This window comes from Saimiri boliviensis, chromosome 11 (genome assembly GCF_048565385.1).
Source record: "Saimiri boliviensis isolate mSaiBol1 chromosome 11, mSaiBol1.pri, whole genome shotgun sequence".
NCBI classification, from domain to species: Eukaryota; Metazoa; Chordata; class Mammalia; order Primates; family Cebidae; genus Saimiri; species Saimiri boliviensis.
Window position 1 is genome coordinate 7421403 of NC_133459.1, and position 19344 is coordinate 7440746.

The 19344-nt window shown below is 39.0% G+C and overlaps 1 protein-coding gene across 10 annotated transcripts in view; it reads right to left on the reverse strand.

The window, feature by feature from the left end:
- RERE (arginine-glutamic acid dipeptide repeats) overlaps positions 1-19344 on the reverse strand; it is a 484877-nt gene that overhangs the window by 191181 nt on the left and 274352 nt on the right. For all 10 annotated transcript variants that reach the window (XM_010338545.3, XM_074380011.1, XM_010338540.3 and 7 more), the window contains 2 exons: positions 13237-13342; positions 12140-12236 (listed from right to left, as the gene is read on the reverse strand). In XM_010338545.3, the coding sequence (XP_010336847.2) occupies positions 12140-12236; positions 13237-13342 (203 nt within the window). The remainder of the gene's footprint in view (positions 1-12139; positions 12237-13236; positions 13343-19344) is intronic.

The following is a 19344-nucleotide window of genomic DNA, read 5'->3' on the forward strand; positions in this document are numbered from 1 at the left end:
TTTTACTGTATATTAAAAAATTATTGGAGGAAAGTAAAACAATGAGAACCATTGGCATATAGCTGTGGTTGTTTAAAGCTGGTAATCTTACCAGTTAGCCGGCCCTCAAACTCTTGAGTATTGAGCAGAGCTGAAGAAACGGTTTCCATAACCAGGTAAGGCCACTGGGATTGGCTCTAATTAGGTGGCACTCAATTGAAGTATTTTTCAAATCACCTCATAATGAACAGTGTTTATCTTTAAAAATGTGTGTATGTGTGTGCATAAGTATGGATATGATTTTAAGTATTCAGAATTTTTTATCAGAGCCCTCTTCTCACCACAATCTCTGTCAAAAGTGGGACATTATTTGACAATGTTTATGGAATAGGTGAGGAGGGACCATTAAGAGAAAATCACCATCACATCTACCTTGCTGAAATAGCCAGTTTCAGAGCCTTCGAAGGTCCTGTACACTCTGTATCTAAAGTAATGCTTCACTGTGAACAGAAATATGACTAAAGACAGCGAAGGCCCATGTCTTAGGGCGCTTTCATTCAACAGTAAAAAATGCATCCTGGAAATGACTCATTTCAGTAATCCTTCAGAGTGGGGCTTCAGAGAGTTTTACACCTGGGGCATCATCTGAAGGGTCTACCAAGAGGAGGCTACCAAGAGGAGGCAGCTATATGAAGACAATGAAGAGAGAAGAGAGTCCCTCTTATGTAAGGAGACAACACCAATGAAAACTGTGGTCTAGAAATTCATTCCCTTAAAACTACCAATAACTGGGAAGGTCTTCCTGCATCCCCAGGCACACATAAACCCCAAAGAAACTCATGACGAAGTGCACCAGCATACAAAGACTGTTTATAGTAGCAAATCTGTTGAGAGCTATTATTATTAGTTTTTGAGACAGAGTCTCACTCTGTCCCCCAGGCAGGAGTGCAGGGGCGGGATCCCGGTTCACTGAGACCTCTGCCACCCGGATTCAAGTGATTCTCCTGCATCAGCCTTCCGAGTAGCTGGGACTACAGCTGTGCGACACCATGTCTGGCTAATTTTTTGTATTTTTAGTAGAGATGGGGTTTCACTATATTAGCCAGGATGGTCTCCATCTCTTGACCTGGTGATCTGCCCACCTTAGCCTCCCAAGTGCTGGGATTACAGGCTTTTGACCACTGTGTCTGGTCAAAAGCTATTATTTTTACTCTTATCTGAGAATGAAAAAAGATTTTGAGAGAGTCACATCTTATCTATTATAAGTCGTCTAATTAATGACAGGTACAGGATTGACTTTTGTTTTTACGTGTTCTGTTTCTTGTTCTGTTTCTATTGGCTTCCCATTAGTTATTTCAACTGTTTCTTTAGAATTCCATCTTATCTCTAGTATTTTTTAGTATTAATATAATACCTTGTATATAGTTTTCTTAATAGCTGCTCTAGGTATAACATACACATATAATTTATCACTCAAAGATAAGAGACATTTTGCCAGTTCTAGTAAAGTGGAGAAATTCCACCTCTATTTCACCCTTTGCCCCACGTGTCACCACTTTAAATTGTCTTAAGTATTTCCTCTATATACGTTCAGTGCACATATACATTCTTATTCTTTTGATTCATTTGCTGTCGTTTTTAAATTTGAGCTAGGAATTTAATTCATTAAATTTTTTCATTTTTATTGCTGTGTTCAGTGCAACTAATTTTCCTCTGATCACTATTTAAATACATGTCAAGAATTCTGATACATACTATTTTTACTGTAATTTAAAAAAAAATTAAGGCAAGGCATACTAGTGTACACCTACAATCCCAGCTACTTACTATGGAGGCTGAGGCAGGAGGATCGATGGGCCCAGGAGTTTGAGGCTGTAGTGCACTATGATCGCTAGTATACCGTGAACAGCCACTGTACTCCTAACTGGGTAACACAGTAAGACCCCATCTCTTTAAAAAAAATAAATAAATTCTTTATTTCGTTTTTTATTTTTTGTAGATAGAGTCTCCCTCTGTCACTTAGGCTGGAGTGCAGTGGTTTGATCTCAGCTCATGGAAGACTCGACTTCCCAGATTCAAGTGATTCTTCCACCTCAGCCTGCCCAGTAGCTGGAATTACAGGTGCGTGCCACCACACCCAACTAATTTTTTTGTAAAGATGAGTTTTACCATATTGCCCAGGCTGCTCTCAAACTCCTGGGCTCAAGTGATCTGCCCACCTTGGCCTCCCGAAGTGTTAGGATTACAGGTGTGGGCCACCATGCCTGGCCGGGAAAAAAAATTTTTTTTTTTTTTTTAATTTTAATTTGTATTTTTCCCTTTTGCCCAGGAGCTGCTTAACAGGAAGTTTTAAATTTCCAAGCAAAAGAGTCTTCTGTTCTTTGTTTTTATTAGTAACCATAGTTTCATTGCTTTTAATCGGGATGATTTTTTTTTCTGTGATCTAATATATGACCAATTTTTGAGAAGGTGGCAAGATACAGAAATGAATGTGTATTCTTTATTATTACAGGACAGAGTTCAATATATGTCTATAGGCCAGGTTCGGTGGCTTATGCCTGTAATTCCCGCACTTTGGGAGGCCGAGGTGGACAGATCACATGAGGTCAGGAGTTCAACACTAGCCTAACCAACACAGTGAAACCCCATCTCTACTAAAAATACAAAAATTAGCTGGGCATAGTGGCAGGCATCCATAATGCCAGGTACTTGGGAGGCTGAGGCAGGAGAATTGTTTGAACCTGGGAGGCAGAGGTTGCAGTGAGCCAAGATGGTGCCACTGTACTCCAACATGGGCAACAGAGCAAGACTTCATCTCAAAAAGAAAAAAGAAAAAAAAAAAAAAGGAAGATTATTAGCTTAGCTTAGGAGAAAAAAGTCCAAAATCTGTAACAAGAAAAATTTTTAAACACTTCTGAAAGACAGAAAAGTAAATGTGAACAAATGGAAAAACATCCCCTGTTCTTAGATAGGAAGACTCAGAAAGGCATTTTTCCACAGATTAATTAATACATTCAATACAATCCCAGTACAAATACCAACAAGTTTTTTTATAAAATAAAACAAAATATTAAGGTTCACATGGAAAAACAAATAACTAAAAAAGGGGAAAACACACAGTAAAACATACTATAAAGCCTCTGTAATTTAGAGTGTAGTGCTGGCACATAAACAGACAACAGAGCAGCAAAACCAAAGACGAGGTACAGAATACGTATGGAAAGCAAGACATGACAGAGGTGACATCTCAAACCTACAGTCAACATAGATATTTTAGTAAGTAGTGCTAGAACAACTGGGGAGAATTAGTCTTTAAATATGGTATAGGAAAAGGCTTTCTATCTATGACTCAAAATCCAGAGGCAATAAAAGACTGATAAATTTGATTAGATAAAAGTACATTTTACACAATAAAAAATACAGTAAATGAAATTAAATGAAAACTGACAGAAGTGGGAGAAAAATATCTGCAACAATTGCATGTGCCACAGACATGTCAAGCACTTTCAAAAAGTAAAACAAAAAGAAAACCCAATAGAAAAGACAGACATTCACCAAAAAAAAAAAAAAACACACACACAAATAACCTTCAAACATAGGAAAAAATGTTCAAACTCATTGTTAGTGACATAAAAGTACTGAGATATCATCTCTCACCTATCAAACTTGTAAAATTTTAAAAAGACAAAACGTTCTATTAGGAAACAAGCTGTTTCATACTTATCAGAAGGAATGTAAATTGGTATATGCCTGCTGAAGGGAAATTTGGTACTACGTAACTAATTGCATAGGCATAAACCTTTCAACCCAGCAATCCCACTATTAGAAATGCACCCTAAAGTTCCCAATGATAAGAAAATACATATGTACAAAGATATTCATTGCAGCATCACTTACAATTGCAAAATCCTAGGAACAACCTAAATGCTCAAATACAAGAGAGCGGTTACAGAAACTATAGTGTATCAACATAAGGAAGTAAGAGAATGAAAAAGTTATCTACGAACTGGTATGAGCAATTCCCACAATACACTGCCATCAAGTGAAAAGAGTAAAGTACAAAAGAGTATCTCCAATGTTCTACCCTTCACATAAGAAAGATGGGGTTATAAGAAAAGAGGCATGTATCTGCTGATTTGTGAAAAGAAAATGCTGAAAGATAATCTAGCAAGTAAAATGATCAGTTAACCTAGAGCAGGAAGTTGGGAGTGAGAGGGAAAGAGTGGTGGCAGGGTTGAAGGGTATCTTCTCAGAACTCTGACTCTTAGAACCAAAAAACAGTCCACATACTCTCACACACTCATAAAATAACAGTCCAGGTCAAGAAGGAGAAACCAAAAATGGGATGTAAACACCAATAAATAAAACTAAATGTATTACAAATAAACAAACACACATAAGGAAGTAAGAAAGAACAGAACTGATCTAAGTAATAGGAAAAACAGTATCTTGCACTGTAAGACCAAAGACAAAGAGTCAATAAATGGGTTTCTCACAAAGACATGGGTTACAAATTCTGAAACTAAGTTTCATGTATTTGAGAATTAAACAAAAACAAATATATTTTAAATACTAAGAACTGAGTTTCTTCCTTGGAGAAGGTAGTTATAAATAAGGATAGGTGAAGAAGAAAATCTGCCAGTGTTGGGCTGGAATCAAAAGTATCAATATAACTTTTGGGCTCTGGGGTGAGGGGAAGTTAACAGGCCCAGGTTAGTATACATACATGCATTCATACATATATATCCTGGCTCTGCCTGCTAACTGGATCTAGAAACAATGATGACCAATAGTCATACACATACCTAATATGCAGGATCCTGGTTTCTAAACACTGCTCTCCACTAAAGGGAATCTGGGATCCTCACAGAATGGTAAATTCCAGTGCTGGATTTGGGAAAATAAAAAATGAGTCTGAGAACATCTTGTGGAGCCAGAAAATAAGAAAGTGCTCAAAAAAGGATGGAAGCTTGCTGGAAAAATGCAGGGGCCAATTTGAAGTAGCTCCTAATGGCCAAAGCTGAAGGAATAAACAAATAGTAAATTATAACCAACAAAATAAATATCCCTAAGTTCATGCTGATGTAAATGTTCAATTAAATAGACTTTTAGGGGGTAAAAGGGAGATTTCTTTACTAAGTAGAATTCCAATTAATAAACGTAGAAGAAAAGAAGAAACATGGAAAACAACCATAGGCAAGCTTCACAGTAGTAACTTTTATAGATGAAATCCACTGACAGATGATAAAATCACTGGGTAAAAATTTAAGGAGAGAAATTATTTCCATAGACTCAAAGTATCTCCCAAGTTAATTAAGTACAGGGGGAAAGCTACTTTACTGTGAAGAAACCTGGCAGAAGCCACATTCGTCAAGTGAACAAGGTCAATATCACCAGTAATTAGCCATTAACCTCATGGAGCCATGGTAAGATGCACTCAGACACATGTATATGGTTCTTGCCCAAAATGCCCGACTTCAGCAAAGCCAAATTGAGGAATATTTGATAAAATAATTGATCAATAATATTTACAATATCAAAGGAGGTCATGAATGGCAAGAAAAGACTGGGGAACCATTACACATTGCAGGAGACTAAGGAGAAATAACTAAATGCAATGTGGCATCCCAAGTAAGATCCTAAAACAGCAGAGGACATGGTTGAAATTCAAAGAGAATCTTTAGTCTAATGCTACTCTATCAATGTTAATTCAAAGAATTGTACTATAATTGTAGAAGAAGTTCACATTGCAGGAGGCTAGGGGGCTATATTGAAACTGAGTACTTAGAACTTTGCTGTGTATCTAAAAGCAGCTCCAAATGAAAGAAAGTTTTTCAAATGCTATGAAGTATTCAAGGGCAGACAGAATATTTTCCTGGGTAGGTTCCCATCACCAAATATGGAGCCCTTCATCTACTAATAGATCAATAAAGTGTTAAATGATGAGTGAATAAATAAAGGAATTACAGGTTATGATATCTAATGTAGTACTAAGCATGTATAGACCAAACAGTAAAAATGCTGTAGGTCAAAGTTATTTCATACATAAAAACAACTGCAGATTAAAGCCAGAAAAGGATTCTTAAACTGCAAAACTAAGAGCTCTGAGACACCATGGAACTTCTTATGGAACTTGCAGAGTTAAAGGATTTTTTTTTTTTTTTTTTTTTTTTTTTTTTTTTTTTGAGATGGAGTTGCCCAGACTGGAGTGCAGTGGTAAAATCTTGGCTCACTGCAACCTCTGCCTCCCAGGTTCAAGCAATTCTCCTGCCTCAGCCTCCCGAGCAGCTGAGACTATAGGCATCCATCACCACACCCAGCTAATTTTTTGTATTTTTAGTAGCGACGGGGTTTCACCACGTTGGCCAAGCTGGCCTTGAACTCCTAACCTCAGGTGATCCGCCCGCCTCAGTCTCCCAAAGTGCTGGTACTGCAGGCATGAGCCACCAAGCCCAGCCACTAAAGGGTTCTTAAATGCATTAAGGAATGGTTGGGAAATTGTCCACAGGTGTAACTAATCTGTTTCAAGCCCTAAACATATACATGAGCCTAGCTGCTCATAACAAAGTAAGGAAATAAACTAATTCCAAATTCCAAATGAAAAGGAGCAGACTGGAAGCCTCAAACAGCTAATTTAGGGTTCTTTGGCCCTGGTCTTACAGAAAATTCATCCTAAAGCATCTTCCTATGATATGAACCCCTGGGTAAAATGACAGCCTATAATCTGACCTGCAGTAGGATATTTTTCCCCAAGTGACTCCTTGAAGTAGGAAGCAGGTAATCAGAAAGTTGGAAAACAGCCCTCAAGCCAACAACGCATTTATAATTTCCCATGCTGCCCTCCACAATCAATACTGGAGAACGCACTGATGTGAGTACACGGTAAACCCGACAATGTTCCCCAGGACACATGTCCTCAGCCCAATCACAAAGCAATCACTCCAGATCCTTGGATCATCAATAAAACATTATCTTTAGGGAGGAAAAGGAGCATAGAAAACAAATTACAAGTTACAAGTTTATCTGCTCATTCCTGGATAGCGTTGAGATGGCTTCCTAAGCTAAACTTTTCTCCATATACCTGAAGGAATCTAAATATCTAACCCCTCCTCCTCCGACAGGCCACAGAGAAATAGTAAAATAAGTGTATGCTGAGTGATTACACCACCATTAACTCAAAATTACACTTGACTTCCCTTTCTCTTTTCTTCGCCTTACACTTTTAAGAACTCAGCAGAAACTCAAGGAGCTATGGAGAGTACTATGCATGTTACTAGGGCATGAGATGCTCTTTGAGGGACTTTCACACTCCTTACCGTACTGGATGTGGAACCAGATGTGTGTGTTTGGTTCAGGAGTCTGTCACTAGTCATGTGACCTTGAACAAGTTTGTCAAAAGGCAAGCTCAAACGTTAACAAACTTGACAATGGTCACAAGGCTACAACAGAGCCAGGATTCAAACGAACAAGTCTTCTAACTCAAAGCTGTTACACCACAATGCCAGCCAAAAACACTTACCTGGGAATAAAGAGAACTCAAAAAATGCCCTGTTCAAATGCTAGTTTTACTCTACGATGGTTATTGATAAACTGTGATAAAATAAGATCAGCAGCTATAGAAACTTATCTTGAAAGCTAGAGATGAGGGACAGCCAAGGTCAAGAATTCAAAACTGATAGTTTTGAATGCAATAATGCTGGACTTCAACATGCATTTCTACAACAGTGAAGGGCTCCGATTTTCTTACAGGAAGAAACTCTGGTAAGAAAAAGCTACAATCTCACAATTTACAAAGAGGGTACAGAGACATTTTGTTTTCCTTTTGATTCATCATGGCTAAAGGATAAAGGTCTCTCTCCTCCTTTATAGCCCAACTCTAGCACCAGCTTGAAAGAAACCCTTATACATCAGTTTCCTCCTGAGTGAATGGAATGGCAAGAGCCCCCTCAGAGTTACTGTGACTGGATGAATCCACACATCCGAGCCCTTTGATCTTCAAGAAGAATGGTGCTGAGCACTAACATTATCAGTCTTTTGCTTTTTTGTTCTCCTTGGTTTTTGTTGTTACATTTATTTGATCCCTTTTCATGTGCCTACAGACTATTTTATTTGTGTCTCTCTCAAAACTGAATTTATTTTTAGTAGTACTAGTTTATAACTATGGAGAAAGAAAAAACTCTTTCTGTGAATAAACTGTGAGAAGAAAATTGGAAGAAAAAGTTAAAGCTTAATACTACCCTAACCCTCAACAAATACATCCCAAACACTTTTTAAGTTACTCTACCTTGGTGACGAGAAAGAGAATAAACAGAGATTGCCGGGGGCACTGCCATCGATTCGGGTTTTTTTTTTTAAGACAGAGTCTCGCTCCGTCACCCAGGCTGGAGTGCAGTGACGCAATCTCAGCTCACTGAAACCTCCACCTCCCAGATTCAAGTGATTCTCCTGTCAGCCTCCCAAGTAGCTGGGACTACAGGCACCCACCACCATGCCCAGCTAATTTTTTGTATTTTAGTAGAGACGGGGTTTCAACATGTTGGCCAGGATGGTCTCGATCTCCTGACCTCGTGATCCGCCTGCCTCAGCCTCCCCAAGTGCTGGGATTACAGGCGTGATCCACTGCACCCGTCCCATCCCATTCTGTTTTATGGGAGTAATGGGACAGGCAAAGCTTCTGTTGGTCACGGTGAACGCTGCTGCCAAGAGCAAGGTGGGATCACCAAATGACAATAACGATGCTAGCAAATGCCAGTGTCTCCAAACCCCCATGACCCTGCACCACTAGGCTAGCATCCACATGTACCCGTGACCCTGCATCATTAGGCCAGTGCATCACTGCACCACTAGGTCAGCGCATCTACGCACACACACACGCCACACTGCACCACAAGGCCAGCACATCCACACACATGCAATATATACAACTAGGCCAACATGTCCACATGAGATGCTGCACCACTAAGCCAGCGCGGACACACATACACACACAACATTGCACCATTAGGCCAGCTTGTTCAGTGGCCAACCACCCACCTGTCATCTGATGTCTTTGAAAAAAATCCAGTTGCCAAATCACAAAAAGGATGTTGTATTTGAAACTTACAAAATCAGCCGGGCACAGTGGCTCACGCCTGTAATCCCAACACTTAGGGAGGCTGAGGCGGATGGATCACAAGGTCAAGAGATCGAGACCATCCTGGTCAACATGGTGAAACCCCGTCTCTACCAAAAATACAAAAAATTAGCTGGGCATGGTGGCGCGCACCTATAATCCCAGCTACTCAGGATGCTGAGGCAGGAGAATTGCCTGAACCCAGGAGGCGGAGGTTGCAGTGAGCCGAGATCGCGCCATTGCACTCCAGCCTGGGTAACAAGAGTGAAACTCCGTCTCAAAAAAAAAAAAAAAACTTACAAAATCAAATTCAAGGTAAAAATTTTATAAAGTAGCTACCAGTTTTTATGACCACTTTAAAGAAAACACCATGGGAGGAAAAAAACCTAATTAATGAGGATTCTAATCACATACTCAGTGAAAAGAAAACAAAGTATTAACACTGTAGCAGCACTCCAACCATGGTGGCCAGTGAAAGGACAGTGACTTATGCATTCACACATCTCCAAGAAACATCTGATTGTAAACTTAGTTGCAGTAAATTCATGGAATACAGATGGAATTATTTGGGATAACTTGTTCTTCTAAAAATGCTAAAAAAGATAAAAATGAGCAGGGCATGGTGGCTCATGCCTATAATCCCAGTACTTTTGGAAAGCTGAGGTAGGTAAATCACCTGAGGTCAGGAGTTCAAGACCAGCCCGGCCAACATGGTGAAACCGTAAAAATACAAAAATTAGCCGGGTATGGTTGCACATGCCTGTACTGCCTGCTACTCAGGAGGCTGAGGTAGGAGAATCACTTGAACCCAGAAGGCAGAGGTTGCAGTAAGGTTAGCCAAGATGGAACCACTGCACTCCAGCCTGGGCAACAGAGGAAGACTCTGTCTTAAAATAAAATAAAATAAAAAGACTACAAATCTCAATACCAGTGATAAGTACTCAAATATATTGATTTTAGGCATTTATGTCAAAACATGTTGAATAACCAGTTGTGTATCTCATGTATTTGTTTAACTGAAACTCTAAATCGCTTAAAATCTTTTCCCTTAACCCATGAGACAAGATGGAAAGAGAAAGCAAAGGAGTATGCGAACCAGTATAAGAAATATACCATGATTTGGCTGAGTGTGGTGGCTCACACTTGTAATCCCAGCACTTTGGGAGGCCGAGGTGGGTGGATCGCTCAAGCTTAGGAGTTCAAGACCAGCCTGGGCAAGATGGCAAAACCTCATCTCTATGAGAAATAAAAAAATTAGCCAGGTGTGGTGGGGCACACCTGTGGTCCCAGCTACTTGGGTGGTAGGATTGCCTGAGCCCAGGAGTTTGAGGCTGCAGTGAGCCATAATCCCACCACTGCACCCCAGGCTGGACGACAGAGCAAGATCCTGTCTCAAAACAAAACAAAGCAAAACAAGAAATATTCCAGGATTAAGTCACAGGTTCCAGCTAACAATATTTCAGGTCACTGGTCCCAGGTAACAATTTAACTGTTCCATCAATCTAATCAACCTTGCATTAACTTCCTTTGTTCAGCAAGTGAGCTTAAGATTGGAAAGCCACGTCCAAAAGTCATACAAAGGTTGTAGAAGTTTGAAAGTTTATAAAACACTAGAGAAACTCTCTAAATTCATCTGAATTCCTGTAAGAAGTCAAACCTGACCACATCCGCTCCATACCCTATAGCAGAGTTGGCAAACTATGGCCAGAAAAGCCACATCTGGCACACCACCTGCTTCCCGTGGCCTGCAAGGAGAGTTTTTATATTTTTAAATGGCTGAAAAAGAAAGCAAAAGAAGAATATTTCCTGACACAAGAAAATTAAATGAAACTCAAATTTCAATATCCCTGAAGTTTTATTAGAGCACAGCCACCTCATTTATTAACATGTTGTCTACAGCTTTTATGCTACAATGGTTGAGCTGAGTCACTGCAACAGATACCATATGAAATATTAGCTGACCCCAAAAGCTTGCCAAAGCCTGCCCCAAAGTTGCTACTAATTTGCCTTGAAATAACTGACTTTAGCTATGTAGCTTTGCACAAAAGTCTCCAGATGGGTTTTCCTGAATACCATCTGAGCATTAAAATGGAGAAATTATTGTAACCCACTGTAATTTAAGACAAAAGCTGGTAAATCCTAGTATTTTGTTAAAACCATATTATAGCACTTAAACAAAAAAAGTAGTCTTTCACCACTTTATTACTGATTATTTCCAGGGAGGAAAGGGTTTTAAGAATATTAGCAGTCTTACTTCCTGTACTTAAAAGGCCCAAAGTCAGCCATATATACACAAAATAAACCTTTATGGGCAACCTTTTCTTGAGAGAGACAGAAAATACCCAAAGATGCAAATATCATGTACTTCTTTTTTTTGGACCTAACTCCCTAAGTCATTATGACTGGCTGTAATGCTACCATCTGCCTCAGAATGAAATCTTCAGTATGTTTCTGTCCCCCTCTTCCCTCATCAATGAAGCTTTACAGTAGTAAAATTTTTCAGACATACAGAAAATGGAAGAATAGTTCAATGAAAATTTCTATAAACTCTGCCTAGATTCTCAATTAATTATATGCTGCCATATCTGCTTCATTCATTTCTCTGTCTTTTCTAGTGGCAGGAATTAAATCTTTAGAAAATAAACTGCAGACCATCAGAACGCTTTTTCCCACCTCGGCCTCCCAAATTGCCAGGATTACAGATGTGAGCCACTGCATCTGACACATCAGAACATTTCACCCTAAATAGTTTGGCAAACAATACCAGGATCATAATTTCCAAGGAAATGAAGATATGATAATATAGAAAGGGCATTAAAAGTAAATTATAAAAGAGAGAGAGAGAGGCGTAAAGCTAGATTACTGAATAAACGGGGAACCTCTACAATCTCAACAATCCAAGTGGACACTGGAATGTTCACTCTCTGAAGCCAAAAGAGGAATCTGATTAATACAGTGATTACTACAAGATCAGGAGAGAGTAGACTCTCCACCTCCTGCACACAATGACTCCTCCTTCATATGGAAGACCATGTCTCCAGTACTTACCTAAGGGCAGCAGCATGGTAAGTGTCAACGTAATCAGAAATGAAGAGCTCTCGGTTCTTAATAACTGGGTCTGTAATGACAAGTTCTCTTCCAGAGTCTGTCAAAAAAATTAATTAAGAGGATATTAAAATTGAGTTTCCCAAAACAAGCAAAAAAATTTTTTTTAACTTTTTTTTTAAGACGGGGTTTCACCATGTTGGTCAGGATGGTCTCGATCTTCTGACCTCGTGATCCACCCACCTCGGCCTCCCAAAGTGCTAGGATTACAGGCGTGAGCCACTGCGCCCCGCCAACAAGTAAAAAATTTTTGTAAAACTTTTCTTTCAGGTTTACCACACACTAAATAACCAGGCCTCGTTAGCATCGTAAGTATACAAAATAGAGAAGAGGAATCATAAATTGCAAGAATAACAATAACAGAATGTGCAGGTTTTTGTCAATAAAGTATCTTTGGGGCTATGTTTTATACCCTTTACTAAGTCCCTATATTTTGCCAAAATGGATTAAACCCAAAATTGAAAAAGAGCAGAAACAATCTCATCCTGGCAACTCTTCAACTACCAAAATACTTAGTGATCCTGTCCATCTTATTTTTCTGGCTAAATATTCCAAAATGGAATGAAATCATAGTTTCCATAGAAAAGAATATGTTTAACAAGGAACTATAATTTACCTGCTTTAACAGACGTTTTTATAGTTTCAAAGAAGAAAAAAAAAAAAATCCATTAAGATACAACATCATTCCTCCAAGTTGTTTTTCATTGGTTTGTTGACTCAGAGCCTGTGAGAAGAGTGGGAAGAAGGCAGGATCGGGGCCAGACAGTTTGATGCCAGCACCAGGACCGCCACTTGGAGGATGCATGGTCCCAGCAACTTCCTTAGCATCTCTCAACCTCAGTTTCCTCATCTGGAACCGGAGAGGGACAGACCCACCTCACATGAACTACAGTAACCAATGTGAACTGTCAAGCATAAGGCCTACCAACACTCAAGAATCCGTTTTTTAAAAAGTTGTCTTCATTTAATGAATGTCTTTAGAGAAGGAACTTCGCCCAAAGCTAAGAAATACGTAAATCAAACCAGAAGGACATATTTACCATTTTCATTATGTCGATCCTGAACCAAATGCTGATACACAGAATCTGGAACCTCAGACTGACGGTAGTACCATTTGACGTTCATGAGGAGATGGTCCCTCTTACTCTGAAAAGGAAAATCTAACAGCATTAGGAACAGGATTTCAGGTGCCACAAGTGCATATCATACCCATGACCAAAAGCCCCTGTAAATGGGTTGACAGGTAGATAGGGAGAGACACAATTACCGCCAGGACTACAATACATAAATCAGTTGTGAGGTCAAAAAAATCCGTCTATATGCCCTTCTTACCCTATCCCTCTAAACTGCTTATTTCAGGAAACAAAAGGAGACCAGTCTTAAATCTGTTTATCTCCCCAGTTTGATTAACTAAATCCATTCAATATTACATTTTTATTTAACATTAACTAAATAATACTACATGAATATGTCCTTCTCTCTTAATCTTTAATCATTTTGTAAATATTTAGAGTGAGTCTTAGCATACTGTCAAGGCTCATTTAGGGCAATAGTCTAGAAAGAACTTACCCAGCAAGGCCTGGTACAAAATAATCTTTCCTCTAAGGTTTGCCTATTACCCAGACTAAATTACATTCTCCTTCTACTTTTTAGCCACAGTTATTGTTATATGCCAAATTAATATAGCAAAGAATGGGTGGTGATGAAGGTACCATGAGTCCCAAGAGTAGAGATCTCATCTTACTTATTTCTGAATCTCCAGAGAATAGAACATCTTGTATATAATTATTTGTGAATAATGAAGAGTTTCATGATGATCACATAAATTATCCTATAAATGTTTGTAGGACAACATTATCCCTAGAAGTTAATTTTGTTCCCAGTTTGTTCAGAGAATAACAGATGAAATATTGCCCTTCCATTAGAAGGTTACAGGGCTGCAGCTTGCATCTCTGTGCACCTGGTAAGAAACGTCTCAACAGGGAGTGCATTAGGGCTTCTTGTAGCTTCCTAAAGTACTTTCCAACCCAGGTGCGGCCTTTTCTCCAAGCTACATGCAGTATCATTCCTTTCAGCAGTCTACATTCTCATCACAGGTCTGTTGGTCAGAAATGAATGACAGCTAAAATTCAAGAAATGCCGCATGTTTATAAAGAGGATGCCTAAATCCTAAAATATGATAAAAGGGCCCTTATTAATAAAGAAAGATGCTTCCTGCTGTAATGAGCAGTCACAAATGCAGTCAACACTAAAACACCAGGAAGGTTCCAAAAAACCTTTGCTAAAAAACAGTTAAAAGCCATTTAAAGAATCAGGAAGAAGACAATTGCCAAAAGTTTCAACAGAACTCAAATGTGAAGATGTGTTATTTCTTTTTTTCTGAGACACAGCCTCACTCTGTTACTCGGGCTGGAGTGCAGTGGCATGATCTCAGCTCACTGTAACCTCCACCTCCTAGGTTCAAACGATTCTCTTTCCTCAGCCTCCTGAGTAGCTGGGATTGTAGGTGCATGCCACCACACTCAGCTAATTTTTGTATTTTTAGTAAACAGGGTTTCACCACGTTGGCCAGGCTGGTCTGGAACTTCTGACCCCAAGTGATCTACCCACCTCAACATCCCAAACTACTGGGATTACAGGCATGAGTCACCACACCCAGCTGAAAATGTGCTATTCAAAGTAGATGTCATAAACACGAAGATTCTTATTTTGCATTTAACTGTGCTAAATACACATGCCTACAAAAAAAGAGCGTTAACACTGGTTTAAATACACTTTCTATGTAGAATAATCCTACATGGTAGGTGCCCTTTAGTATTTATCCATTTTATGCCTTCATATTAAAATTTTTAATGGCAAAATTTCTTTCTACACTGTTTATGTTGCAGGTTGGAAAAAGAGGACATGCCAGGATGTTAAATAAATAGAATAAATGTTACATGTAGCAGTTTAGAGAAGTTAAAATTACTTTCAGCAGGCGATTATGGAGGCGTTAGTTAACATCTGACTTAAGAAAAAATGGGACAGATTTCAATGAATTTTTTCCAGACAAAAGAGGAAACCCAAGAAAGACATAAAGGTAGACAAACTATTGAACATATCCAGGCCCCCACAGTTCATCTGCATGCAGCACAGAAAGCCATTCTGGGGCAATACGGAGAAGAACCTGAGTCCTGACTCTGTCTGGCTTTTAGTGAGCTTACAGGACGACTGGGGTTTTCTAACTCTATTGCTGACCAAACACACAGGCAGCGAGGGACAAATCCCAGGATATGGGAGAGCAGCTAGAAAGTGTAGATCATCACAACATACCAACCCAAAATATGCTTTCTGGCATAAGAATTATTTTGCCAAGGACTTAAAGGGGTAGAAGGAAAATTATACTTTGTCCTCCCAAAAAACTTAGTTTCTTCCCTAGTCAGGGTGATAAAAAGCAGGACCAGGATAAGATTACTCATCATAGAAAAAAAAAAAAAAAACAAAAAAACACATAAACCAGGGGAAGCAGCAGCACCTGTTTGGCAGTGCTCAGAGATGCATTCAGTTAAAATAGACCGTCTATAACAAGGACCCACTCAACCTCAGCACTACCGACATTTGAACCAGAAGATTCTTTGTTGTGGGGATCTGCCTGTGCACTGTTAGATACTTAATGACATCACTAGCTTCTAACCACTAATTGCCTAATTGCCAGTGGAACCCATCCTCCAGTTGTGACAACCAAAACTGTCTCTAAACGTTGCTAAATCTCCCCTATAGGGACAAGATTGTCCCTAGTTGAGAAATCACTGGTCTAGTAATTCGTTTTGTTTTGTTTTTTAGGGAAAACAAAACCAGAATGGCAAAAAAGAAACCTGGTTCAAGCACTACAGGGTAGGGAACATGGCCTGTTGGAAAGAAGATGGGAAGGCCCGTGGCCCCTCCAATCTCAATGCCGTGACTTCCCATGTATATGGCTTTGGGCACATTACCAGGATTCTCCCAGTCTCTCCTTTTCTGTAAAAAGAAGATACTGAAACCTACCTAAAATAATTACTGAAAGAATTAAAAAGACAGAAAGCATCTAGAGTTGAGTAAGTGCTCAAATAAATATTGTTTTCTCTATTAGTAGGTGATTATAACCAATGGTTCACAGAAAAATCTGAAGAACTTTGCAAGGAAGTCTAGGAGTTACTTCTTAACCAGAACTTGGTTTCCTGCAAGGGATGATAGTGATCTCTCCTCACTGAGCTACTAATACATGTCTCAGTGCTCACAGAAATGAATTACTTCATTGAGCATATGGGAGTCCAGATCTCCTAGCGCTCTTAGCAACAACGTTTTAAAATCTACCGAACTATGTATTTCTGCAACACATTTAAGAAGTCTGAAAACCTGAAGGGCAACAGAAATACCTTTTAGATACAGTAACTCAAATTAGTATGTCTAGTTTTCAGAACTAAGCCAGGGATACTGGTGATCTTTTAAGGTACAATACCTATGTTATCTTATGATGTAGGAATGCCTATTGATTACACACACAAATAAATTACTGCTTTGGTTTATGTGTACCTAGATTTATGACTCCTAATATGCTTTACAATGGCAATGAAAGAACTACTGGATTCCCTAATGCAGTACTACGCAATAACCAGGGAGTGGCAGCATTGTGCTAAAAAGACTTCAGAATCAATTCCACAGATAAAACACACAGAGGTAGACTGGAAGTAACTAACAATTTGGAACAAATTTAAGTAGCTGCAATATGCACAACCTTTCTAAATGGGCCAGTAACTTAATTAAAAATTACAAGTTGTAAAGGGAGGCAGTGTGTGGTTTCAGCAGGTACTAGACAAAAAAAAAAAAGTAATCTAGGACTGCAGTTCAGTCTGCAACCGCTAGTTGCAATCTTAGTGGAGTTGCCGACCCTCTCAAAAGTGAAGGGATAGAACAAAATTGTTTCTATGCTCTCTTTCTGTTCTTACATGTTTATATCTACATTTCTTCCTCAAAAAAACCAAGTAGTTAAAATGGTGCTGTGGGAGAATCTCTGATGTTTTCTGTGTATCTGTGCAATGGCACTGGCTAACAGTGCCATCCTAAAGAAGGTTTACAAATTAAAATGTCATCTTCAGTGGAAGCTGGCCACTGCTATACCATGGGAAGAAGAGAGCATCCCCTCCCCGAGTGAGTGTTCCCAAAGCTACCGCAGACACAAAGGTATTGCTCGAAAATTACACAGGTAATGATCTAATTCCTAGTACTCATTAGTCAAAGAATTTTGACTAGTCAAAATCACAGAAAATTAAAGCCAGACATGAACTTAGATATCATGTGATTCAAGCAAAACTGTCTGGGTTTGAATCCTGGCTCTGCAACTCACTGAGCTATGTGACTTTGGGCAAGTAACTTCTCCAAGCCTCAATGCTCACATACAGAATGGGAGAAAAACAAGTTTCTATCTCATTTGGTTGTGAGGATTAAATAAATTAATATAAAGCAAGTGGATGAGCTCAATAAATGTTAGATATTACTATCACTATTTTACAGAAAAAGAGAGTAGCCAAGATAGGGAGAAGGAGGTCACTTAAAGGTTTTGCTTTTCTAAGATTCAAAATTATGTTAGTAATAGCAATATAAAAATAAGTCATACAGCAAATTAAGAGGAAAATGTCTTCACTTTTCCAACAATTCTAAAAGCTTATCAAAAATTCCTAACAAATACGCCTCATTATATACTGGCAATATAATTTAACTATAGCATAAAGGTCAAAATGTTTACAAATGAGATATTTTAAACAGAATGCTGAATAAACAGGGAAGTGAAGAGAAGCTTCTTCTGTGAAAGCACCCTAGGATGTATTTCTGAATATAAAGAACCCACTGGGAAGTAAATCACTTCTGATCATTTTATCCTTTTTTTTTTTTTTTTGAGACAAGGTCTCACTCTGTCACCCAGGCTGGAGTGCAATGGCACCATCATGGCTCACTGCAGCCTCAACCTCACAGGCTCAAGCGATCCTCCTGCCTCAGCCTACTGACTAACTAGGAAGACAGGTGCCCAGCTAATTTTTAATTTTCATTTTTATTTTTATTATTTTTTTTTGGTAGAGGTGGACATCTCACTATGTTTTAAACCACTAAACAGGGCACATCCAATCTGCTTACAATAAGGTTTCAGGGCTCTGTGCAAAAAAAAAAAAAAAAAAAAAAAAAAGTGGGGGTGCAAGGGGAGTTGTTTCTGGGCTAAATTACGATTTCTTCCATATCCCTGGCTGGATTTCTCTTGAAATGAAGAATACATGGCAATTTAAGGAGATTAATAGAGGACAAAACCCATCCCCCAAATCTGGGCTTAGAAAACAGATCTTTATGGTACCTATTTGGGAACAGAATAGCAAAGATTTCTACACATCTTTGAATATCAAACAATAGTGTTCAGATTTAGCAAATTTAAAATAACTGAAAACACTCACAACTAGATAACAACAAGGGGTAGACCAGAGGAAAAGGAAGGCAACGGAGACAGGAAAGGCCAAGAAGACATTGCTGTTGAAGGGCAACTGTGTTCTCAACAGCAACACATAACACAGTCTGCCCAAACACAGACACAGGGTCTAATGCCAAGATGGCAACTTCCCTTCCTAGAGCTTTTTCCTGATTATTTAGTGTTTTAATTGATTTAAATAGTCAATCTGAGTCCTTCCCAGTAACAGTCTTAATATCAGCATCAGGACAATGTTTTTCCACAACAGAAAAACAGTAATAATAATCTAGGTGGTATTTGGAGATTCATAAATACGAACAGGACAAGGGCAGAGAGAGGGCCCTTCATACAGAGGCGGCCTGCAAACCAGCAGGAACAACTGTAAATTCACCTACAACACAGAGGAAGGAGATTCTCTGTCCTGTCCATCACCAGCTGATGATAACTGCCACCAGCTCATGGCAGGGATCATCAGGTTCCCAAAGTCTCCAAAACAGACCATTCCTGTGCCTCTATTTTATCAAATGTAACAGGAGCATCAAGACCACAGACAGCCTCCACAGAGTACAAAGATGGATATTAGCAAATAAATAACTTTGCCAAGTCAAAACAATCTGCTAGAAAGAACAGCATAACTTCCTGCACATTTTTAACTACTTAGTAACAGGGCCTCTTGATTCAA